Source organism: Apteryx mantelli, chromosome 7 (genome assembly GCF_036417845.1).
Source record: "Apteryx mantelli isolate bAptMan1 chromosome 7, bAptMan1.hap1, whole genome shotgun sequence".
NCBI lineage: Eukaryota > Metazoa > Chordata > Aves > Apterygiformes > Apterygidae > Apteryx > Apteryx mantelli.
Window position 1 is genome coordinate 18125006 of NC_089984.1, and position 27380 is coordinate 18152385.

Here is a 27380-nt window from a genome sequence, read left to right on the forward strand (position 1 = left end):
CTGTGAAAAATTCTGTGAATACTCGTAATCTGTACATAACTGACTTGTCCTTTTATTTTATTTTTGTTTTTTTGCAGACAATAACTTTACTTGTTATCTAGGTTTATGACAAGTTCACCAATTATTTCTTTCTGTAGGTTGCCCTGAGCCAAAATATGGTATGATGTACACTCAGAAGCAGAGGGAAACTTAAGGATTCACTTTTGTGAACAAATAGAAGTGAAATTATTCACATATAAACTAGTGAATTTATCAAGCTTTACATAACTATTGGCATAAACATGTGTACTATTTTGAACTAAACATCATAAACTCTTAAAGCACACCCTGTTTGCTCACTTTAATGTATGTACATTTAATGACTTTGTTTTTCTTGCAGATTTTCAGCTGCAGGAATCATGCTCTCCTTCTGTCAATCTCTTTCATTAAGTGCAATTTTTAAAATTTTTGTTACTTTCAAAGAAGCCATATTGAGTCATTCTCCAATATTCCTCCCTTCCTTACTCTTCTATAACTTCAGTGGGAACTATTTTCATTATCTATCTTTACTTTCCTGGAAACATTACTAAGATTATGTTTTTCCATTTCACCATAATGCCTGAACTATTTCACTGCTTCACCTTTATTCTTCTGTGTTATGTGTTGAATTGTCTTGTAGAATTTGTCTAATAACAAGTACACTTATATTATGTCTTACTTTATGATTCCATATACACTGTGCTTACATCACCTGCCATTCTATACTGTGGAAACACTTAAAATCCTAAATAGTTATTTTAATAAGATCCGTATGCAACAGAAGCTACCATTACTCTATTTTTATAGGTGTGGGGGGTGAAGACATGAAAAGGCTAGATGATATGTCCATGTGAGGACATATAAGATTTCGGTGGCAGAACAGGGATTTCAGTGCGTCTCCTGAGTCTTAGGTTCCTGTGGAAATCACTCAGCCAACTTTCTAGTTTGTTTTCCATTGTATTTTTCTTTGGGGCCTGTTCTTCGCTGCTCAGCTCTTGATCAATTGTGACTTCGTGACCTTATGTCTGAAAATTGTCAGCACTGTTCACCTGCAAACTCATCTGCTATATTAAGCTGTCATCTTATTACAACACATTGAACCTTCTTTCCAAATAGTCTGCTATCCAAATTTAAATTTGAAAAAAAATTTGTTTGTTTGTTTGTTTCAAAGTTCCTGAAGAGAAATAAAAGGAGTAAAACTAAGCTTTGGGATAAGTTCTGCTATGAACTGTCAGTAACAAGGAGGGGAAGCATGAGCATGTTGTGCAAATTAAAACACTCTGCTGGTCTTCAAAACTCCTGTGTGCAAGAAAGGACAAGGAATGAACAAGATATAGAATATGCAAATTAGGGACACATTAGGCATAAGACTTGTAAGTTGTTTGTAAGTCTGTTGTAAATATCTTTATTTTACCTTTTGTGTTAGGGGACTGAGGAACATAATGCAATGTTCTTCAGTATTTGTGGAGTCTCTTATGGAGCCACAGGAACCATTCTGTTATGTGATCTTTTACTATCTTGATCTGAAAATCAGGGCATAATCCTAATATAAAGAGAGTGCTATATCTGTGGAAAAATCAGTGCAAACTTCTTATTCAAAGCTTTAGTTTTCCATATAGTGGAAATTCCAGATTTTTCTATAACTTCAGATTCTGCTCTCTGTGAAGGCCAACTGGCAAAGTCTTGGTGTGCTGATGTTTACAAAGCTTGCCTCTGAACATTTTAACTTTTTCTTCTTATGAAAGATGGCAGGGAACAGGAATATAACCCCTCTGTTAACATGTAGGATGCTCTAGACTTTGCATTTTCTTCACATTTCAGCTAACTTAGGTCTCTGCTGTTTTGTATTCTCAAGTGACAACCATACTTGGAACCCTTTGTCTGACGGACTATTATGCTGGTTGTGGGATCGTTGCTGGAATACTGTATTTTACTAATCTAGTTTCCCTTGCCTCTCAGGTCAAAGTTTTAGATTTAATTCCCCTACTGCTGCAATTTCTAGCAGTCAAAACAATGACATGAAAAGAAGATTTTACACATGTAACCAATACTGGAAATATGACGGGCATAGAAACAAATCTGTCAGGGGACTGTGGTTATCTGCGAATGAAACAGAGAAGCTGGTAACTAGAAAAATGAAAGCATGTGTTTGGCCTTGCAGCCTAGGCTCTTCACAGCAAAGGATTTTCTGATCAGTGCAGAAGGCTGCATTTTTGTTGCTGGAGTAAGCAAGGATTGGCACAGAGCGTCTCAGAATTTCTGCAGAAAGCAAGAATAATAGTTGTCTCACAGGATTTTACTATCTCATTCTTGAACTAATAAGAGAACTTTTGAAATCTATTTTGGACTTAAGTTTTCTTAAGCTGCCAAATTTGCAAACACTGAATTACCTAGCTTCTGAATATTTTATGAGCGAAAAATGCTTGGCTATCTCATCAGGCATGTTTTCCACAGATCATTCTGTTTCCTTTTCTTCAGTGAAAGGAATAATGTTTTTCTGGGTATCAATAATTAATCCTCTTAAACTAACCAAACCACAGCTACAATATGATAGCTGACGTCAGTGTAACCTAATATTGAGTAAGAACCTAATATTCAAAGAAGTGCTGTGGATAGGCCAGTTTATAGTGAGTACCTCTTAAATGGCATTTAGTTACTTTAGCCTTTGCTTTCTCTTTCCTATAAGTTTGACTCCTTTCAAAGTGATTTGTAAGTCCCAATACCTCTATAATTTTTCACCTTCCCCATCTGCTCTGTCACCATCCATTAGTATTCCAGTGAAATCCTTGTTTGATAAACTCTGCAGTGGAACAGGTGAACTGCTTCAGTGTCGTTTTTTTTGGTTTGTTTCATTTGTTTTTAACACTGGACGAACTGGTACTTAGTAAGTATTAAGAATTTCAGCAAGTGTTTCATCTGGATATATCTGATAGAGAACATCTGCTGTGGCAATGTACCGGGTGTCTTGACATACGCTGTACATTACCCAGATGTTGAGAATACAGCATAATATTATGGCTTTATCTAAATTTAAGACCCCCTTCAGGCTTATCAAAATGATGAAAGAATCTATTGAAGGCCACAAAATTCAATTACTGATAGAAGTCTAATAATTATTAACTCAGTGTTTTAGAGGTCTGCCTAGTAGAAAGGGAACTAGAGTATCATACACAAAATTATTCTTCTTCATATAGCTTTGCTGGTGGCTTTGGGGAAACAGTTGAATTAAAAGAAAGGAACATAACCATAGATTTCCAGTGTATGGGAATGGTGTGTATGAAGGGGTTGTTGATCTGAAGTATTTATATATAGAATATTTCTTAAAATGCAGACTCTAGGAATGCAATGCTGTTAACTGAGTGGCAGTTAATAGAGATAAAATTGCAAGTTGCTGGCATCAGAATCTAAGGCAGGCCTTCCCTGCCTTGAGGCAGGCTCAATGACATTTTCAAAAGTGAAAACTGTTCTCAAGTGTCTTTCCCCTTTTAAAGTCTGCCCTCTTAAGGTTTAGGCATCCTAGTGGTTGTGTAATCTAAGTCATTACTTACTGTTGAAAACATAAACCAAAGCATTGAAGTTTGTGGTCCGTTTCTGGTCATTTGCAAGTAGATCAGCGAGTCCCAGTTCCTATAGACCCCTTCTCATTATGCATCTTGTTCCAGGAAAGATGTCTTACAAAATATGCTTCTTCTCACTTAATCTACCCAAATTGTTCCTGTCATCAAGTAATTAAAATAATGAGCACTTTGTGAAACAACAGGTAAGCAGACTTGATAAAGATAGTATTATCTTACTTGTACCTACTGAGTCTGTAAATAATTAAACAATTACCATCACTGTCAGATTCTTTTCTTAAGCACCTTTTTCGGGTTGTGATGTTGGTTAGTTAATGCTTTGAGGTGAAGAAATAATAATGAACAGAACTATACAGTTAATAATAGGACTGATTTGTATACAGTATAAATGAAAGCAGTATTGAAATCTCCCTCAATGGTCTCTGCACAGTTGCACAAATGACTAGGAAATTTTTTTAATATTTAATTGCCAGTTAAGTGTGTGAAGAGTCTAGCCATGTAAATGAAAAATATGAAATATCCCAACTAAACAGGAATATTATATAACAATAACTTGTCTGCATACTAGTTATAGCTACAATGTTAGCAGGAGTTAAGCTTGGTATGTAGTTGGTTATGAGACTCTGCTCCAAAGGATGCTTGGCAGAGGATCATATTTTTACTTATATTTTAATTAAGAAATAATATGGGTGGGAGATTTTCATAACTGTGAAACAAGAAGTGGTATAAATGCATAGATACAGTCCTCCAAAGATATGAAAGACTTTAACACCTCCAGAGAATCAGCTACTGAACAAGTCTTATTGCTATATGTTGTTGGCAACCAAAAGTCAATACAACGCCAAAAAGAACTCTAGAGTGTTAGAACTTACTGAAAATATCACAGAATCACAGAATCGCTGAGGTTGGAAGGGACCTCTGGAGATCATCTAGTCCAACCCCCCTGCACAAGCAGGGTCACCTAGAGCACATTGCACAGGATTGTGTCCAGGCGCATTTTGAATATCTCCAGAGGAGACTCCACCACCTCTCTGGGCAACCTGTTCCAGTGCTCTGTCACCCTCACAGTGAAAAAGTTTTTCCTCATGTTCAGATGGAATTGTCTGTGTTTCAGTTTGTGCCCGTTGCCTCACGTCCTGTCGCTGGGCACCACTGAAAAGAGTCTGGTCCCATCCTCTCGACACCCTCCCTTCAGATACTTGTACACGTTGATAAGATCTCCTCTCAGCCTTCTCTTCTCCAGGCTAAACAGGCCAAGCTCTCTCAGCCTTTCCTCATAAGAGAGATGCTCCAGTCCCCTAATCATCTTTGTGGCCCTTCGCTGGACTTGCTCCAGTAGTGCCACATCCCTCTTGTACTGGGGAGCCCAGAACTGGACGCAGTACTCCAGATGTGGCCTCACCAGGGCTGAGTAGAGGGGGAGAATCACCTCCCTCCACCTGCTGGCAACACTCTTCCTGATGCACCCCAGGATACCATTGGCCTTCTTGGCCACAAGGGCACATTGCTGCCTCATGCTTAACTCGGTGTCCACCAGCACTCCCAGGTCCTTCTCCGCAGAGCTGCTTTCCAGCAGGTCAACCCCCAACCTGTACTGGTGCATGGGGTTATTCCTCCCCAGGTGCAGGACCCTGCACTTGCCTTTGTTGAACTTCATGAGGTTCCTCTCTGCCCACCTCTCCAGCCTGTCCAGGTCTCTCTGAATGGCAGCACAGCCCTCTGGCGTATCGGCCACTCCTCCCAGTTTTGTATCATTGGCAAACTTGCTGAGGGTGCACTCTGTCCCTTCACCCGGGTCATTGATGAAGAAGTTGAACAAGACTGGACCCAGGACTGACCCCTGGGGGACACCACTAGCTACAGGCCTCCAACTAGACTCTGTGCCACTGATCACAAACAGTTGCTTTTCTCCTTCGATAAAATGACTTGTTTACTATTTTATTGAGTGTTAGGGAATTTTATTTTTATGTTCTTATGAATAATCAAGTGTTGAAAATTCAGTTTGAAATATTGACAAAAGGGTATGGGGTAAGGAAGAAATATGGAAGCAATAATTGAATTTTCCAATGTTAATATTTTCAAGTTCACTACCGTAAAATAGACTTTTGCATTCAGCTCTTTGTTCAATTATTTGTAGATCTGTGACTTTTTATAACAAAATTTATATTTGTGAATGTTTCTCAGCAGGATGTGCATTCTCTTCATTTTAAACAGGGTTGATGGGTGAAAAAAACAAGAAACCTGCGGTTTCATCCGTACTCTACCAATGACTTCTCTGGAGACTGGGTTTGGCACTTAATCACTGTCTGTTTCTTATCTGAGAGGAAGAAATAATTACACTTCCCTTACTGTGAAAGCCACATTAATACCATTATTGCGTATAAACTTGTACAGAGTAGAAAAGTGTGCAGCACACTGTGGTCCACTGTGCTGCGCAGAGCAGGATCGTGTAGTAAAACCTGCCCTGAAAAGTTTGTGTTCTAAAAGACAAGCTGTAACTGCTACAGAGCGCAGACAAACTGGAGGGAAAAGAGAGCTCCATGAACGGCACAGGATGCACGTAGGTTTTTAGAAGTCCGCAGCGCCCCGGCAGTGGCGGGGACTCCTGGTGGGGCAGGGCTGGGCCCCTGCCCGTGGGGAGCAGGTCGGCTCCAGCCCCGGCATCGGGCACCGCTGCGGGGCGGGCTGGGGAGGCGAGCCGCTGAGCCAGGGTCCGGATCAGGCCCTGGGAGGTGAAGCAGGGTCCGACACAGTCCTGTGACGGCCAGGCAGAGCTCTGGGGATGGGGTCAGGGGCCGTAGCAGAGCTGGAGCCGGCACCGCTGCGGTGTCGCAAGGCAGCGACTGACGGCCCCAGGCTGGGCTGAGATGAGGGGAGGCTGGTCAGGGCCACTGTGGCCTCTTGGTGCCCTCAGGGCCCTGGCGATGTGCTTGCCTAAAGCTCAGTGCTGTTTTGTTGCAATGTCTGGTATATACAACTGCATCATCCATTCAGAAAGAAAAAAAGACAGGTTTCTCTTTCTTTTCTGATTTATAATCAAAATACTGGTGGTGGTCAGGGCATTTCTTTAGGACCAACTTGTATGGCTTGGTGATAACATGGGTCACAAATAGTCCCTAGCCAATTCTTACTCTTGTGGAAATGTCTTGTGTGTCTTACTGTCTTTAGCAATGAGCTCACTTCAGTAGTTTGTGCTTTGTGCATGTGCAATGCAGTATACTTCTTTCAATTCTGATTGCAAAGCATCTGATTCATTGTATCCATATTTATCACTGAATGAGGTCCAGTTATGTAAATATAAAGTAGTTTTTATCTTTTGTCTGATTATTTGCTCAAAAAGTATTGAATTACTGTTGTAACGATGAATAATTTGTTACTAACAATATAGCCATCTCATGCTCTGTATTGTAATTGCTAGTAACAAGATAGAGCCCACATTTAGGGTAGGAGAGTAGCAGAGAGGAATCTGGTTAGCTAATTAAGATGCAAAACCGTGCAGTTCTGCAAGAACAACTGTTGGGCTCCATATTACGTTTTTAGAGTTACTCTGCTGCTGTCCTTTGACAGATTCAGTGTAACTGCTTCATTAGCTCAGTACTGCTCTCAGGAAGCACCCTTGATGGTGTGCCCAGCTGCGTGCCCAAGGTCAGCTCACAGCTCTGCATTCTGACGGAGATATGTAGTATTCCTACCGTAGTAATAACCACTCAACAGGTGTCGAACGTCTTTGCTTTAATAACAGGAATCCCAAAGGGGATTAAAGGCATTTCATGCTTAGTGGCCTATAGGCAAATGATCTATAAACAAGGTCTTCCAAGCTGCTGGTCTGTGCCGAGTGCTCAAAGCCCTAACATAGATCTATAGGCACAGTTCAGGTGCTGCGTACCTACCTCAGTCCTGGATTTTGCTGCCTCACCCATGCTTTGCTTGTTTAACGTAACTTGTGAAGCGTTCAGGAACTCTTTAGTGTTATGCTGTCACTGCTCAAGGCACAGTCTGATACTTTGCATATGATATGTTTTAAATGATGTACAATCCAGGCAGGCTTTTCCTATCACTGCCCTTGATTTTTGTGCAGCATCCATGCCTGTAGCACATAGGCAGTTAGAGAAGCACGACATCCTTGCTGCAGCAGCATCCGTGAGAGACTGATATGAATTCCAGTGCATGTGACTCATCAGTCAGCTTAGTGCAGCTGAGACTCCTTTAATTTCTAGCTCTCCGTTCTGCAAGAGCCAACACTTACTGACAGAAGGATTCCTGTGATATATTAAACACTTTCATTGAAACACTGGTTCACTGATAGCATGGCAGCTCCCTGAAGGTTCTCTACAGTGTATGTTGTTCCCCTCACACTTGATAATTATTGTCTTGTTACATCATGCTTCTCAGAGGAGGTTTACCCAGATAATTAATTCTAGTGATAATAAATTCAAATTGTACATAATTTATGTTCACACTTAGTACACATTGATTTGAACTAATAAATTTTCCTTCAGTGTATGTCTGATAAGTACATTTATAAGCAGCTACATAATTGCATATGTGGCTCTTGGTAATTATGCTGCATATAGGGATGGAACATATAGCATATTTTGTGGCAAATATACGTTTTTAAGATTTAATGTCAAGGACTATTGTATTAGCTAGCTGTTAGTAATCTAGTTCTTTAGAACAGCTACTTCTATAGGACGTGGGGATGTAGCCTGCTTAGTTTCTTCCAACAGGAATCCAAGAGGACTGATTTGCTTATTTCCTGGCACGCACAGTATAGCCACAACTATATGCTGACCCTTGGTGACAATTTGTTAAGTATTAACAAACCTCAAACCTTATTTTGCAGGAGGCCCAGAAGATCAATGGTGGTGGAGATACACAGGCAGATGGGGCCTGCAAACCTACAGATGAAAAAGAGGAGAATGTGGCAGCAGAAGTGGGATGGATGACCTCTGTGAAGGATTGGGCAGGAGTCATGATATCTGCCCAGACGTTAACTGGCCGAGTTCTTGTGAGTTTTCTGTGATTTTTCTATATTCTTATTTCAAAGAGCATTTGTTAACAAATACTGTGTTTCCCAACATTAGTGGAGGATTTTTGGTTGGTTTGTTGCATCAGCACTGAGTCAGTCTCCACTTTTTTGGAAGTAAAATAACAGACTAATTCCTGCTGCACAGTAGAGACAGCAAGTAAAAAAAGCTCTCTTCTGCCATAGTTTCACATTTTTTTTTTTCCCCCCAGCCCAGCTCAATATACTTGCACTGTGATTTTGAACTCTGCTCCAAACAATGGACATAGTAATTTTGTATTCATATTATGGGGTAAAACTACAGGCCTACTTTCTCTGGAAGTAAAATTGCACTAGCAAAAATGGAAGCCGACTTGAAAAATAGGCACAGTGGTATATATGCAGATAGTGGTCAGAACTGTAAAGCCAAGTTTGAATTGGATGTGCAATAAAATTTAGGATACTTTCCAAAGACGAGTAATGATTTTGTGTTTTCTCTGTCTCTTCTTCTGTTGCCTTAGAAAATATTTAATCATGCAAACAGTTAGGTGTCAAATAGAGATACAAATCAGGTATTGATAATATATGACTTGCAGCTTAACTTCACTGGAAAACTTTATGGTTTTCACTTTATTTAAATTTAAGTATTTTATAGCCTTGTCAAATCGTACTGAAATTCAAAGGGTTTTCTGTGGAGTCCACTGCAGTCAAAGGTATCTTCTGTATGATTTTGATTAGTTTTCCTGTTAGAATGCACGTACTTATAAATTATCAGATGAAACAACTTAAATCCCATCTCCAGCTAAAACTTGTGTAATCCCAGTGAAACTCTTGGACTAGTTTGGGTTAAAATGAAAACAAAATTTGTGTCCTTGGTTGTTTACTTTGATTGAGAGATATTTTATTGTAAGTCTGTTCTTGTCTGTATTTTTTTTTTTTTTGGGTGGGGGGAAGGAGTGGCACTTCTCGGTTAAGTTCTTTACAGTGAAAAGTTGAAGTGGCTCACTTGCTACCATATTTTTCTGTTTTGTTTAGTTCTGCAATAATACTATTTTCATTATTTTTTTTTAATAAAAATACCTTCTGCCTCTTTGCTTCTGTTACACACTGACTTTTACCAATAGTTTGACAGCATATTCCAGTGTTGCTTTTAGCATTACATATGTCTTTTATGTCAAACTGGCATATTGATCATTTTATGAAAAGCAGCATATTGATTTTTCTCATGCTTTTCTGATATCTTCAACATTAAAATGACAACTCTTAGAGTCATACTTCTTCTTCTGATTTAAGTGTCAAGGATAGAAGTTACCCAAAAGCAGGAGTCTTATGTTACTAGCTATTTAATCATAAATGAGCCTGTGTTGTCTTTACTGAGGTAAATGCCAGCACAAATGCAAACAGACAGTCAAAGCCAAAACCTAAAATATAGAACATATTTTACTATGTGTTTTTCTTCAAGATACTGGGAGAACTTACGCAATTTCATTTGGCGATTTTCTTTCTTTTCTTTCCTGTTTTTGTACTTACAGTGCACCCTTGTCTCTTAGAAGGGACTAGTTTATTTCCAGAGTTTTATCTCTAGGCAGCTGAACAACATCATAGGGTCAGGTTACTTCTGTGAGTATGTCTATATTCATGTCAAGAATGAATATAGACTGCGACTATTCTACACATTGGGCTCATCAGGAGTGTTAATCATCTGAGACATATGAGTAGCAGCGTAGATGCAGTGTATTGAGTCTGATAGTTAATTTTGCTGAGTTTAGAAAACAAGATGCATTTAACAGGGCGTGAATCAGTTTCAGGATTTGGCTTGATAGAATGTAATTTTTGGAGGACCATTTGCAGTATGAATATTTGACTATTGATTTAAAACTTACATTACAATAATATTTGCTTAAGGTTAACTGCCTCAGTGAACAGTTTTGTTAGAAAGAATATTTACATTATTTGTAGATATAGGATGTAGCTAAGTCAAGTTCAATATTTTTATCAAAGTGATTGTTTGAAAATACTATGACTTACTCATGAATTCCTACTAACAGCCTGTCCCTGCCAGCTATTATAGTTCTGATTCAAAGTGTGTGTGTGTATATATATATATATATATATATATATATATTTTTTTTTTTTTAAGAAAGAGCTGGTGACTTTACAGTGCTACAGAATCAAAATTGGATGAGGTATCTGCAGCTAAAGAAAATATGGTACCTTTTTACACTGTAAGTGAGAGTTTAAATTAAAATTAATCTAACACATCCACCATTTAAAAAAAAGAAAAAAAAAAAGCGGTCCACTGAACATGGACTTGGGCAAAGAGTTGTAATTGATCTTTAGTGCAGTGTGATACCTGAAGGCTGTTGTGCAACTGCTGCCTGGATTTATTTGGCAACTGAAAGAGACAAGCTGGCAGTGTTGTATATGCATCAATGTAAAGTGGAACCTTATTAGCATTTTCTTCTCATGGAAAAACTCACTTTATCATTCTTACCTGTGCAGTTCTTTTCACTGAAGTGGATCCCAGTGAAATGGCAAATGCTGTCTATGGAACCAAATTGAGTGTTTTCAGGACCTATTTCTGCTGAAGCCTATGTCAAGTCTTTGACACGTCTAGTCTAGCTTTTATCTCTTTCCCAGTAATCTCATAAAATGACTTCCTAATTTAACAAATCAGATTGCCTGGGTGCCTTGTGAATGTTGGACTAGATATTTATATAGTTGCTGCATCAATAATTATCTCTCAGTTTTATAATCAATTATTATACAGTTCTATTATCTTTAAATTATGATTTTCCTGACTACCTATAGTTGAAGAAAATAAAGGGCAGCAGCTTGAGAAATACAGGACAAAACTTCACGGCTCCACGTCTATGTATTTGTAGTACAGAATCACACTCATGTCAATGTAAGACAATTCTTGTGTAAAAGCAAACATTTCTCTTTAGACAACAGTAGCTGTAAATTGTAAGGAAACCTTGAAGAAACAGAGCAGAAGGTCTTCTTCAACATTATAGCTGTGAAGCTAGTTGAAAAAATTACAGCTTTTTTTTTTTTAATTTGGAAATTATGCTAGGTGTTAATTGTTCTTTTTTCTCAAAGATGTACTTGAGAAACAAGGTTGAAAAATGTTTAGAATATTCCATTTCAAAATGGTCATTGTAGGTTTTTTTGGATACCCTAACTTCACTAAAAATGTGTCAAAACTTCAATGAAAAGTACTAAAAATAATGCTACAAAATATTTTCAGCTGATCTGACATGACATTTTTATCAAGTTATTTATTCAAGAACTTGTTGAATCATTAGCTTTTTAAATCTTTGTCAAGACAGATAACATTTTCCAAATAATGTATTTCAGTGCATCTATCTGCAAAGCAGAGAAGTTGCTTGTTGCTCATGATCTGGGTTGTTGGAGACAGTTAGTGAAATGATTTAACCCATCCTGGTCCTGAAATCTTTGAAAGAGGAGACTCCCCTCCCACTAGTTTTCTTAGAAATCTTTAATGAATTGATGGAAAACAAAACGAAGAGTTCCATAACTGAAAGCAATGCAAAAAAATATATATTGTTTTCTTAAATCTCCTCCTGTTTCAGTGATAAAAGAGGAGAAATTACATTTGAAAAAGTTAAACAGGAGAAATCAAAACCTTCCCAAACCTTGAAATATTTTCTTTCTGACTTCAAATTAAATGTTCAACTAAAAAAAAATAAAGCAATAAAGCAACCTTTTACATATCTGAAATTTTCTGCAAAATCTTATGACAGATGTCTTGGCTTGCCAGCTGTATTTCTTGTGAACAGTGGGGCAAAACCAGTCTTGTTATCTAGATTTTGGAAGGATTTTTTACATACCCATGTTAGCTCTCACAAGGAAAGACCAAAGATATGGCTCTTGTGCAAACTGATCTGTGTGTACAGACTTTTGCAATTTCTCTGTAGAAGTGATTCTGAAAACTGGCAGAACTGATTTTCTCCCTGGCACACAAGCTTATCACACTGGTGCTCTTATGTAAAACTCAGTATTGTTTGCCCTGATTCTTGCTTGTTTTTTTGGGAGAGCAGAAGAATTAGTACTGCCATGTTACTTGCATTAACTCTTCAGAAGCAGTAAAATAGACCTGGCTCTTCAGTAGGAAGTGCTTGCCGTGTGTCATTTCCTAGTGTATTACTCTGTCATCACTTGAGTATCTGACAGCAGATTTATTGGAAAGGATGGTCTCTAGTAAATATATCTTTTTAATATCTCCAGTTGTACCCTTAACTCTTGGTCATGTGATGTAGGAGTTGTCTGTTTCCTGCTCTTCAGGACGCTCCAAACCAATTCCAAGAGAAAACCATTAGGTAACAGGTTTTTGTTTGTTCTCTAGGAGTAATTTTCATTTTGCTAAAGAGAGAATTCTCTTTTTTTCTGCAATGAGAGAAAGAAGAATGAGAAATTTACTCATTAAAATTTAAATCATCAAATTGGCAAACCATTTGACCATCACTTGTTTTGCCATTGTGTCAACTTACTATCTCAGAGTATGTAATTCTTGTTTGTTAATGAGAGCATGATTACATGAAAGTGCCATGTACGTGGGATTGTGCTACTATTGCATTTCAGTAGTTTGTTTGAATATTGTAGAGAGAGAATGCTGAAATAGAACTAGGCACTGATTTAAAAAAAAAGAGTTTGTACTGCTTTAGGAGCTTAAGTCCTACTTTTGACATTTCAGAAGTGGCTTACGCACAAAGGAATATTCACACTGCCGGATATCATCTGGATAGTAGGCATTGGAAAGTGTCATTTCCAAAGGGTGATTCAGAACATCCTCCAGTTAGCATCCCCTTTTGTCTTCTCAAGCAGTACAGGAAGATGAGCTGGCTAAGCACAGTTCATGAAGTTGTGTGGTCTGCATATCCTTTTCCTCATTCTTTAGGTTTTAAAGCATGACTGGGACTGGATCTTTTGGGTGGCACAGCCTTTGAAAATGTGTCTCATGCTCTTAAATAATGTAGACACGTAGAAGAATTTTACATACAGCTTAAAAATCTGTCCATATTAAATTGCATAAGCCCATGATTTAAGAACATGCTAATTGAATCCAAGCAGTGCTGTTTGCAGTTGATGTTGAGTGACATAAATATAAATTACAATAAAAGATAGAAATTGACCTAAAATCTGTTTAGGGAAACAGTGGTTTATTTTGAAGTGCTATATAATGCTGTTCCATGGTAGATGATGGAAAAAAAATCAGATAGGAATTCCTGAGGTGGGCTTCTCAGAAAAGAATCAAACACATTCATAATTAATCTGAACAAGCAGGAAATTAAAGGTGTTTATGAGCTGGTTTTGCTTCCTGAAATTAATTTTTATTAATCATTTGAGTGTGAAGAAAAAGACTTCCTTAATTATGTAATTAAAGTGGATGATATAGAAGATAAAGCTGAAAGTGTATTGTTATCACAGTTCAAACTAGGACACCCAGTTGTATGTGGGCACTCCTTTAAAAAAAGCAAACAAAAAAGCAGGAAAGAAGGCTGAGGTAGTAGTGCAAAGCACTACATCATAAAGGTGTCAGCACATCATGTTGGTATCTTTTAATAATCAGTGAAAGCAGGCAGAAACCTGTAGTTTTTTGAACTGAAGTAAATATTGTACAATTGTAATTTCAGATGCAGTTTATTTAGGTGAGGAAGATGAAGAGACGGTTTTATGGACTATTGGATTCTGTAACCAAGCTATTATTTGTCATCTCTCACCGATTAGCTGACCTTTATATTAGGCTTTTGTATCAACACAATATGTTGATCTCAATGTCATGTATTGTAGTGTTATAATATTTATACCACATTTAATGGCATTTACCTGAATACCTTTCAAACCATTTCCATAAATCAATACCAACTCACCAGATTCATCAGAATATCGTGTATCACTGTCTTCGCTTAGTTGCTCTCCAGTTTTCAAAAGGCAATATTACTGTTCTTGTCTGCACTAGTTTTCGTTTGAGCGGAGAGGATGAAATTACCTTTTGCATGATGGAAGCTAGATACTCACTGCTTTCAGTTTGAAAAATTAGAAATAACATGTAGGTATTTAGTCACTCTCTCTACCTGTGGCTACATATTAAAAGAAATGGTGCCTGTATTATTACTATTATTATAGTTGGGTGGACATACCCTCAACATTTTTCTGACTAGTAGATCCACAGTTGTTACAGGAGCAGTGAAAAGCCCATGCAGATCTTCCAGGAAAAGATGCTGCATGCTTACCAAAATATATTCTGTTGGCTGACAGCTTTTTCAATGTCAGCTGATGCACGACTTATAGCTGGTTCTACTAGTTGTCAGTGTTTCGTGACCTGTAAATGCATGGCAGAGAGATGTGCTTTACATAGCCTTTTAGTGCAGTGCCAGGTAGTGGTTTTGCCTGCTTCCTTGGCTCCCAGTACCTAAAGAAAACAGCATCAATCAGAAATATTTAGGTTGCTTTCTTAATGGTCTTATTGCTTACTAGCTACGTTTAAATACCTAAAGAAGAGGAAGTAGTATGTGAAGGTGCTTTTGTGTCTTGAATTAAAAAGTGGCTGTATATTCCCCAGTGTACACTTAGACTGAGCTGTTCTGTAGCATAGTTTGGTTAAAGTGTGTAATTGTTGCTATATTCTCTTCATTTATTCAAAAAATTCAACCGTCATTCTTTTTTTGGGCTCTGGCTGTCCCACATGTTCCAGGGATAAAAAATGCAAGGCTTGCAAATGTTTTGGCAAGATAGAGCAAAGTTTTGAGGTTAGTAATAAAACTTGGGACTAGTTTTTCCTTCACAGTGAATTTCATTCTGCAATGTTTGTACATCTTAGTTTCTGAGAAATTGGTGTCAAAACTTTAGCATATGATTCAAAGTTTGAATCAAAGCTCACCAAGTCAGTAGCGAGTGCACCAAATTTTTACTATTGAAAAATCTAGACCTTTGACTGGATTTCTGAACAACTCTTTAAAGCTGTTAGAAGGCTTCACTGCTCATTCAGGGAAGGCTACATGTTGTGTCTTTCTGTGACTCTATGAAAATCTAAGTCTTCAGGTTTTCTAATTTGTTTGTGATGATCACAGTTTGATTATAAATATACGTGGTACACACAGCTAAATTTACAATACTCTTGCTGAAGCAAATGTTCCTAAGTGTAAGTGAGTTCTTCTTCCTTAGATAAGAAGTAGTTTCTGTCTATAGGTATGTCATAAACAGGAGATTTATTAAAAATCATATCAAATAAAAGTACCCCAGAGGGGAAAAAAGTATACATGAAGCAATGGAATGAAAAATACCTTTTTTTTTTTTTTTATTTGCAGCAGAACAGTTTGAGAGCTGGTGATATGTTTAGAAAAAATACAAGTGAAAAAAGGTGTATGAATAAATTTATGAATAATTGGAATAATTGGAAAAAATCTAAATGTGCTGTATATTATTGTTTTTTACCAGGATGTTTTAACTCTTGCTAAATTTTTAAGCTGAAGGAGTAGACTCAGATTCTTTTAAGATTAAGGAAAAAAGCTTGCAATAAGTTACAGTTGCTTAGCAGCCAAAACAAAATTCAGCGGCACAGAAATTATTTGGGATCTCTCCCTTCTTCCAAAGGCAGTAACAGTTCTCTCATGACTTTTATGAGAAGAGGTGCTCAAAGGAGAATTTGGTATCCCTGACAGATATGAATTTGGAGAGGGCATGTACATTTGCCAAAAACTGTACACAGTTTTTTGACAGTGTTCTTGACAATGTCAGGTATTTTACTGGGCTTGCAAACCAGTAAGAGAATCCTTGGGCACCATGCAGCTTCTCAGAACATGAAAATGGATATTAACAAGATTGTCTAGGCAAACAAAGCTCTCATAAATTTTGGTCTCTCTTTTGCCTTCCACTGCGGGACCCTGTTGTCCTGGAGGCCTCTTGCAACCCGTCTTGTTCTGAATTAGCATATAATCTTCTCTGAGCATCTGTAATGTTCTTGTGATACAGTTGATCTGACTAAGAAGAACTTAGTTTAGAATAAAAGGTATTAATTAATTTGACAATAGAAATAGAATGTATTTGATTTGATTTAGAGCATTTCATACTCATCCCAAGCACTTTACAAATCTGAAGCTAACATTAGTTTTTTAGCAGTGACCCGCATACATTCTTGGATAACAGAAGCTAGGTTTTGCAAGCTAACTGTTGGTTATAGTGGAATGCCTGTGTCCTCAGTGTTTTTTTTTCCTATGTTTATTGAACCAAGACCCATACCAAACCTCATTTTCGTAGAAATTAAAATAATTCATGTAAGCTAAAGCAAGATTGAAGTTTCTCAGTATGTGGTTGAAAGTTTTCAAAAGGTATACTAAAGATTCAATACAAAGTTTACTGTCATCCTGTTTCAAGAAAGAGGGCATATTTCTTTTTTCTACTGAGTACTAGATCGCTTTCCATTCCTGGCATAAAATTGAGACTTTACCTGACCGTTTGGGACTGTTAAACATTTCAGGGACATTCTAATGGATACAACAGTGATCTAATCACATTAACCATTAATTTGTCTTTCTATATGCCCCTGTGGATGCCAGAGTGATATGTAGATGTTACTAAATTACATGTACAACTGTCTTTTCAGGCAGATGACTTTTTATTTTACAGATGAAGAAAGTGAAACACAAAGGAGCTGATGATGACCTCAAAGTGTAGAACTCAGTAACACTTATATACCCATGACAGCAAATACATGGCAGATGACCTTCAATGTGTGTAAATGTAGGGCAATGCATGAAGGGGAAAAGATTGAAACCTCGCCTGCATGATTCTGAAGCCAAAATCATAGCAGATCTTAGCATCATTATGGATAGTGCTTTGAAATCATTGACTTGGTCTGCAGTGGCAGCCAGAGAAAGACAAAATGATGGGCATCATCAAGAACAAGACAGAGGACATCGTTTTGCTGCTATATAAAACCTTGATATGCCCACATGTTGAGTACTGTGTGAAGTCTACATTTTTTTATCTTAAGAGGGGCAGCATAAAAGATGGAGGAAGGCAACTCTAAGCAATAAGGTAGATGGAACTAAAAAGTAAATTCTGAAACAGCTGGGAGTTTTAGATTTGGAGAAGGCTGATGGGAAGTACAGTTAACAGATCGACAATTTGTGCCAAACTGTTTTTCACTAGCGACTAAAGATAGGAAGCACTTCATGGAACTTGTAAGAGATCAGCTTAAGAGAGTTTCAGAAGTGCTTTCTCATACTGGGATCAGTGAACCCTCTGGAATTTTTTACCAAGCAGACTGTGTAGACAGTGTCATCAGGTTCAAGAATGGATTGGATAAATTCATGGGCAACATATCCCAAACAGATATTAAAGAGAATAGGAGGGGATAATCCTCTAACATCCCTGTGACTCTATGAGAGGAATGGACTACAGAAAGCTGCTAGATTTTCCTGCTCTTTCTAAATAGTATCTGCTATTACCACTGTCAGAGATTTCTCTTTCTGTGCTAGATGAACCTGTGCTAGATGGACTGCTGAACTGACAGTGTGGCATTTCTTACAGTTTTCAATCATACTTTCTAATCATTAGATCACCAGTTTACTGATTAGTTCTTTAGATTAATAAAGAAGAAAAAGAAGACATTTATTGAATCAGAAGGGAATAATGGGGAAGCATATTACCTTTGATACAGGGACATTAAAATATTCATTAATCTTGTTTGTTTAAAAGTATGTATGTTCCTGAATCTGTGTGTAGCAGATTTTTTTTACATCTTCTGAGGTAGAAAGAGTTGTGTATGCATTTTCGATTATATAATATTATGTCTGTATAAAAGCTTCCCTTTCCTCACCTTGATCAACAAATAAGATAACATGTCATAAGTAATGAAGGCCACAGTCTCATCAGGTCAGGACATTTGTATAAAGATGATAATGATATATACAAAGCTGCTGAAAATATACCTTTCAGTGTGTGTTAGTGTAACTATACAGACCCGTTCATCCCAATTGTTCACAGATTATAAACTGCTTGCAAATTTTCCTGCTTATCTACTATATGTGCAGAGCAGTTTGGATTGTGCTCCTCTCTACTAAAAAAAAAATGGTGTTCCTCTGTTTGTTTGGTTATTTTTAATCTTTTATAGTCCTTGGTGGCACATAAAGGAATCCAAGAGATGTGTTCTAGATTACTTTAATCTCCTGTGACAATGATGTGGGCTATTTCCTAGGTTTCCATAGGAATAGGAACAATGCTTCTCCGTTTGAGTTCATCAGATACTGAATGATAATGGCATAGAGTAGGAAGTGTTGAGTAAGTCTTGCTGGTTTCTATGGTAACTGCAGCTAGTTTAAGTTATGCATTTTATTTTTCTGAATATTTTTTTATTATTGCCAAGACCAAAGATGGTTTTGCAGGGTTTCCACTTTGGACTGAAGGATATGCTTATGCCCTTATTTCTGTGGAAAAGAAAATTTTTTTAGTGTATGTACTTCTTTAGCATTGGATATTCAATTCTGCAGTCTAGCTGTAGCATTCCTAGTCATCTTGTCTCTACACCTTTATATAGCCACTTCTTGTTTATTTTGAAATTGTCGTAATTTCAGTGGATCTTGTAGAAAATTGAATTTTATAAGATCTAATATATTAATTGTTTAATTGTTAAGCTATGCTATTCTGCAGCTTTTTTTTCTGTTAAGTCTTCACAAAGTGTATGGATAATCAAACATAAATACTCTTTTTCCTCCTCATTTTCCCAGTTTAAATATGGCCATGCAGAGATCAGTTAGGTGAGCAGGAGGTAGATGCACAGGCTAAAATCAAATCAAGAAAAGAATAAACTGAGTGTTTCATGACAAAATCTTATCAACTGTACTAAGAATTGGACTTAATTGTATTAAAACTTTCGCATTGTAATTTTAAAAAAAGAAAGTCTAGAACTAAAAGATTAAGTGTATGTTTACATTGCAGATATAATTCATAAATATTTATCTTGCTTAAAATCAGACTAACTTAGTAAAAGCCTTTTTTGTAAGCCAGATAGTGTGTGCTAATCTACCCTGTTTCTGTGGTGTTTCTGGCAGTTTATAGCTGCTACTATGGGAGTTACCTTGTGTAAATTTATCTTCAGAAACTTTGTGCTGTACTGCAGCGACTTCTGTGACCTCTAGATATTTGTACCATTCTTGTTGAATCTGTTATGATATTATTATAAAGTGGGTGGTTTTTCCCACAGCTGTAATAAATATACTATGATGACATGTTTGACATCTACCATGTGTTTGTGATTTAATATGGGTACCTGTGACTTCCTTACATTAAAATGAGCAACAACAAACACACAAAGATTATGTTGTGTTAAATTTTGAATGGTATCCAAAGATAAATAAAGATAGCAAGAATTATCTGGGGGAAGTAGAGAACATGGTTTGTGTTCAAACTCTTAGACCAAAATTGGCTTAGGGAAATGCTTCTACTGTAGAGGGTGGACTTCTGTTATACAAGTTGTCTTTATTTTTGAAAAACATTTGCAAGGATATATCACTGTATTAATGTCAAGCATAAGTTAGAAAAAGCCCTTGCTACTACTTTCTTAAATGCAACTAAAATGTAATGCAGCTAAAAGTAATTACGTAAATACAGAAGTATTCCTTATGATAGAGATCGTGTTGCATCCTCATGATAAGACTGCATTGCAGAGGAGATTAACCTTCTACCATGTGCCACTGACAATAGTCAGATGTTGAACAAATAATATGAATGCAACTGTTGCAAATGAGCATATTTACAAAGCTCACCAGAGGAGACAGACGGATTTCCCTTAATGCATCTAGAGCGTTATCATGCAAGGGCTGCTCTGTTGGTGCAGTTAATTAATGTTTGTTTAATCTTTGTCTCTTTTTCTTTAGTATATTTAATAAAATAGTGCTTGTATTCAAAAATGAAACACTGATGTGATAATGAATACTTTTAAAGATAATTCTGCTCATGGCTTTGTGCAGCTCTACCATCAATGATTTGTTTTGAGGTGTGGAGTAATGGAACTTACTATTAAGCTCTTTGTTTAAAGAATTCTGTGTTTCAGTGTTGAGCAAAAAATAATAGTTTATTTCTATGCAAAATATTGTCTATCAAGATGAGTTTCCTTTTGCTTCTTAAATACTCAGTGGTTTCTTCAAAATGGTTAAAATAGCCTATTTTGAGATGTCATTTGATAGCTACTTGAATCTGATTTCCTGAGAAATGCTTCTTAGAGGTGTTTTGCCTACCAATATTCAAATTACCAGAGGTTTTTTTTTTTGTAAATATGGATTTATTTTCAAGCAAAAAGTTTTCAGCAATTGGAACTACTGTTTTTGAGAAACAACAGTCAGTAAATATACATGGCTACTTTTACTTTTTTGTAATTAAAAAAAGATACTGATTTACAGCTAAATACCATTTTTTTTATTACTCTCTGTTTTGTTAATGGGAGAAGGCTTGTTACAGGTATTGCTACATGCATTTTATTCATTATGCTTGAAAAAATGTCATAATATACCACAAACCTCTGATGCAAAATACTGCAAAATGTTCTCACAATGCAGTGACTTGTGCTACACAGAATCAAAACACAGTCAGAAAAAAAACTGCAGCATCATAACATTAATTTAATCAAATTTAAACTCTAAACCAACAAACTAAAGGCAGAAAACAAAGACTTGCATGCAGCTTGAGTTCTGGCTTTGGTCCTCTTTTGACTCCAGAGCTATGTATTTTCTGTAAATTTATAACACTCAGAGGTGCTTAAGAATCAAATGATCAATACACTACAAATATGTAAATAAACCTATTGATGCAATATCAGAATTTTTGCTTTTTATCTACCTTCTTCATTTATTTTTGATCAGGTCCAATGTCTTAAGTATTTCCCTTGTGTCATTAAAAAATAGAATAAAAATAATCCATAGTGTGAATTGAAATTCTGAAAGAGAACCTTGGGTCAGCTTGGAAGGAAACAGAACCGAAATTCGGAAGAATTTCTCTTATACCTAGATATGCATTTCCTTTTCCATGTGAAAAGTATTAAAGCAGGTTGGCATCAGCCATTTTCCTGTTTGGCTGCGTTTGGCTGTTTATCCTACTATAGGAAATTCTTGGGAGCGTTTTTGAAAGCAAATATTGAGCTTAATGAGTAAGGTCATAGTTAGGAAAGAACATGTAGGATAGTATTAATCTTTTGGAATAGCTTGTGTAACTTTCGCGTCAGCTGTTGTATAAAATGTCTTGAACATAACTGCTGAGATTATTTGAAAAGATAAATTTTTCAAATCTTAGTTTGTCATAAAAAGCTGTGTGTAATATGTCATTACAGTGGATCTCAAGCTAACCTTGGAGCCTGCTGCTGGAGCTTCTCCGTGTATTCTGCTTGGCTTCAGCAGGTTTACATGGCTGCTTAAATGGGCATTGCTGTGGCAGAGGAGATAAACCTCTGCTGTAATGCTTCACTTTTGCTTCAAGTGCTGCAGCACAGCACTTACCACTAAAGCTGCTGAAAGGCCCAGTCTAATGTCCCTTCTACTGTGGAAAGAACAGTATGTCACTCAGCTGGGCAGAATCAGTTAAAACGCCTGCTACTGACATACAAGACTCATGAGCTTAAATTAAAACCACTCACTAGTGGCTGGGAGGAATGACTGACATGCTCCCAAATAAACTCACTTTTTCTTATGGTTGTCCTTTCCGTTAAGTTTGGAAGGCTTGCTTCCAAATCTGAGGTGGTAGTGCACAGCCTACTTGTCTTTCTGAGAAAAGAGCAGAAAATCTACTGGTGGAAACCAGGATAAAGAAGTTGGTAATTAAACACAAAAATCAGGGAATATTAACTTCCTGTTCCGCAGGTTTCACTTGGAACCTGGAAGTCTGCAGCAAAATGCCGTGAGTTTAAGGGGAGAGGTGCGAGTCTGCTCTGACTGGTTCTGCTCCCTGCTTTTTAGTAAGAGAGTCTGCAGGCTAAGGGCACTTCCCTTCGTCTCAGGATGAGAATAACAGAAGCATTTGAATAAGAAAGGTGGGAGGAAAGGGAAGAGTTATTACTGTTTTCTCAAAAGGGGACAGGACAGGGCTTTTCAGAAGTTTGGAGCAGCTCTGCTTCTTTCCATCTTGTGAAGAATGCACCCCTATTTCTTTGCACCATCTTCTGTTTGACATAGCTAGCTGGGAAAAATGGGTGGAAAGACCATTTCTGCTCTGTTAATCCCTGCCTCCTAGTGAGGAAAGAGAACACTAGCTAAAGAACCACTGACTACTTATGGTCATGGGAAAAGGGGTCACAAAATTGACTTAATTGAGGCAGGTAGGTACAGCATGAATGGACTGACAGTATTTTTTGTGAAAAGCTTGAAGTTTGTGCACCATGAAGTATCATTCTATGTCTGTGTATTCTTTATGTGACAATCTGAGGCAGAAAAGGAAATGTAATCTGCTGATTCTTTCTTTCTTTCTAGTCTGAGCCTCAAAAATTATTCCAAACGCAGTGTAATTCTTGCTGTTTAGAGTGGTGAAATCATTAGGAGCTAAGGTGAAACACAGCCTGATGCTGCTTTGCATAAACAGATAGTCTTCAGTGCATGTGAACTAAGACATCCTGTTTTGTCAGATGCCCACAGTCCTCTCATTTTAAAAACACATGTGACTCCTACATACTATTAAAAAAACAGTCTATGCTTGTCAGGGTAAAATCTTGAAAAAATTACTTCTGTAAAGATAAGTAGATGTAGTGAGCCTTCTGACTGATGTGATATACCAAATGTGATACTGTCATGCGTCTGCCACATACGGTAGGGGAATGCTAAGCTTTTGCATAGAGATGCACTATTTTCTTTGTTGTTGCTATTGTCAGCTGATATACTTAATTCCATAATATGCATTCTGAAGGAATATACCTGGAGAATATATATTGTGTATCTTAGTTACAGGCAAGAGTATATTATCTGCACTGGAGTGTCAATACAAAAAGTTTGCAACGTCTTTGCCATCTATGTAATTGTAATTTGCCCTTGTTTAATGTACTCCTCCTTAGAAAAGAAAGAAGAATGGCCTTGTTACTTTGGCTGTCTGCTTGTTGTTTTTTGAAAATGCAGCCAAACTAAATCCTGTAAGGTTTTACCTTATGTGGAGCATTTTGAAAGGGAGGAATGTCTTAAGCTTCTGTTTGGGAATAAGGTCTCTAGACTTTTTTTTGACAACAGTTTTACTGATGCTGTAAGAGCAAAACTGCGTTAATTGGAAAGGTTGTGAGAGTGTAGAACAAAAAGCTGGTTAGGAAAGATGTTTAAATTTGCTTACCAGTTTCAGATTAGTTTCATTTTACAGCCAGATTGTTACTTGGTGAGGGAAAGAATAAGAATGGTCAGAGATGGGAGCCTCCTGCCTTCAACTTCAAACTGCTCATTTTGATTAAAGTTTACCAACAAGGAAAGCCGTCAGGGCAGTTGCTCAGTATGTGTTTTGGGTATTATTAGACAGGCTGGACAGTGTTGCATGCTGCCATTTGTACTGCCTGCTACCATTCAGCAACCATGCATATGTAAACAGAACCTGGCACAATCAGTTGTGTTGCTATAGCTAAATAAATCACATAATTCCACTTTTTGCTCTAAGCAATGTAAACAAAGCTGAACTGTCACATTCTCCTACCCCATGAAAGCCTGGTATGGTATCACATATGGAAATCCGGCACAGGTGCAAAAAGAGGAATTCAGCAGGATCTTTCTTGCTCATGATAACCGTTTAGTCACATTTTTTTTTCAGAAGACTGCAAATTTCTTCTAGCCTCAACAAAGGCCAGAGCAAATTTTGTCATTGAGTTTTAGGCCTAAGAATCTGTTTCTATGAATGTGATTGAGCTGCACTGTGTCAGACTAGATTTTAAAGCCCTTTTCTGCTGTATTTAAAGGACTGAAATGTTATTGAAAATGGAGCTGCAAAGCTATTCTTTAAATTGTTGGAAGACTGCTTGAAGACTGCTTGTAAGATTTCTACATTATGGACAGTGACCATTTAAAAAACTAACCTTCGCTCCTTGTAAAGTATATGCAAATCAGAAATACTTCCATATTACAAAACAGTAATCAGCATGTTAAGTATTCTCTTTTTAAGACTGACACACAAATTGGAACATAAAAAGTTTCCATATTACTCTAACAAAGAAAAACATATGGGAAAGCTGTAGATCCTTTTCTATTGGACGCTAGATAATTGTTGTAGTAATGTTTCCCTGTAGCTTACTCTTCAGATTGTCCTTGTTTCTTCTCATGCGAAACATTACACTCTTGTTTTGAGTGAGTTGTTTGGTGGTTTTCAATTTGTTGTTGTAGAAGGCTGTGAAAAGTAACTAAGAAAAGGAAGCCAACAGTATGTTTACAGTTGCTGTTTAGGGTTTGCAAGTGCAATGGAAAATTTTTAGGGGTCTCCAAACTGGAAAATGTTGTTAACCACTGGCTTAAGTCCATTGGAGGAGTTAGTTGGCCAGAAAACAATCCCGTCTTTTAAGTATCAGCTAGAAGACACAAAAATAGATGGTGCAGTCTGCAATGATAGCTCATAATTTCCTTAACATTTTGTGTCACCCTGCAAAAATAATGTGAGCAGTGTGATTCAGGGAACGCAGCACAGGACTGGAAGTTTGGCATGGTTTCTGTTCTCAGCTTAGCAGTAATTTGGGTGATTTTGAGCATGAAACTAGACTTGCCATTCTCACTTCATTTCTTTGCAAGCTAGAATTAAAGATAATTACCCATGCTTGTAAGAAATAGTGAAATCATGGAGTGAACTTTATTTAGTACAAAATTTTTCGACTATTCCTGTGCACATTTTCAGGTCCAAAATATATTTCTCTCCCACATAGTGTCTATCTAATATTATGAAATATATGTTCTATATAAATGTATATGTATACATATGAATTATTTTTATTTCCATATCTGGTAATTGAAGATAGCGTATTCATGTATTGAAATGTTTCTTCCCCTTACAGGCTCTTTCTTCTCCTGTTTTTGTTCTGCCCTTCTGCTTTTCATCTTTTCTGGGCCTGATACATGCAGACAGATAAACAATCTGAGATTTTCTTTGCCATTCAGTCCATTAGACTCATTATGTATTCCCTTTCACAAAGAGCCTTGGGCATCAACGCTGGTTGCTCACGGTCTCTTTATAGCTGATGGCTTTTGATATGAAAGACCTATTTTTTAATGATGATGTTCTGTTCCATATCCAAAAACAGTATTTTACTTCTACAAATGAAAAACCTGACTATGTAAGATCTTTTTTCATTTTCTTTCTTAAGAGGATGTTTCTTGTGGTAAAAAAAAAAAAAAAAGTTAAATATGGTCTGATAACAAGTTATGTTACTAGTTGAGAATTAATCACATGAGTCAGTTCACTGATATGGAATTATAGGAGTAACAGAAGTTGAAGTTTGAAAACTTTTCATGTGCTGCAAAGTAAGCATTGGACTGAGAGAGGCTTTATGTAGTATGGCTGAGAACGCTGACATGAAGTATATACGCTTATAAGGGAATTCTCTCCCTATTTTAGGTCTTTCAAATACCTTTGAGCTAGGAATGTGTGAAAAAGCTGGGAAAGTAAATCTTCATTTTGATTGCATTTTCAGATTTAGCATGCTCCTCATAAATAACTTCATTACTTACCATTAGGTCTCATTTACAAATACAGTAAGTATGTAGGAATCCTCTTCCTGATTAAACACATTTTGTTTTAGATAGGGTTTAATATTACAGCAAAATCTGACTAGGCATAAATGTTGGCATTCAGATTGTTGCCAGAAGAGCTTTATTTAGTTGTTCATATATATTTATCTTTATACATAATACATACTTTTGAAAGTAGTGAGCACCAGGTGTTTCCACTGCAAATTGGGCATCACAATTTGATATGGTTTACATGGGTAGGATATCAAGAACTGCAAGCTTTTTTAAACAGACAATATGAGCCTGAACTGTGTTCTATACATCCTTGTAAAGAAATATAATACAGTATATTAGATAGAGATATGTATAAAGAGATCGGATAATTTGTGTCTTTATTATGCTGCAATGTGCTCAGATTCCCATTAGGTAAACACTTGAGATTTTGATAAAAATGAACCAGCAGAATTCTTTGAAAATCATTCTAAGAAACAATGGAGTCAATGTCAAGAACTACATCTGGCTGCTAGAAGGTTTGAATAACCTCCATGTTTTTGTTGGTTTGTTTAACTCTTGTTTGTTTGTTTGATGTGAGAGAACATTTTAACCCCCAGACTTGTTACACATTTCACGAGCCTCATTTATTCCTTTGTGATTTCAATGTAATGCCGTTATTGCCAAGAAATGCCATTGATTTCATCGCTACCACAGAAACCCTCGAAGGAACACGGTTTCAGATGTTGCTGAACCCATGTGTACATCTGTTAGACTAACAGAACGTTGAGACCATTGAGTGATTAAACCAAGTGGTTTTCAACATTTTCCTTACTGTAATATATTATAGTGGAATGTATTCATGCTATCTTTTCCAGAAGAAAAATCAAGGGAAAAGGTTCTAAAAATATACATAATCACTTCCAAGTGTTTTTCAACTCAGTGATCACTTCACTGTGAAATAAGCATCACTACTTGATTTTGTTTGTTGGATTCGTATTTCAAGAATGCCAGGCTTTCTTCAGGAAACAGCAGTAGCCTGAACTGTATGAGCATTAAATATATAATTGCCTTTATAATATTATACACAAATAATCTTGACAGGCATTT

The 27380-nt window shown here is 36.9% G+C and overlaps 1 protein-coding gene across 4 annotated transcripts in view; it reads left to right on the forward strand.

Annotated features, from left to right (window-relative positions):
• KCNMA1 (potassium calcium-activated channel subfamily M alpha 1) overlaps positions 1–27380 on the forward strand; it is a 545630-nt gene that overhangs the window by 128734 nt on the left and 389516 nt on the right. For all 4 annotated transcript variants that reach the window (XM_067299877.1, XM_067299878.1, XM_067299876.1 and 1 more), the window contains one exon: positions 8437–8601. In XM_067299877.1, the coding sequence (XP_067155978.1) occupies positions 8437–8601 (165 nt within the window). The remainder of the gene's footprint in view (positions 1–8436; positions 8602–27380) is intronic.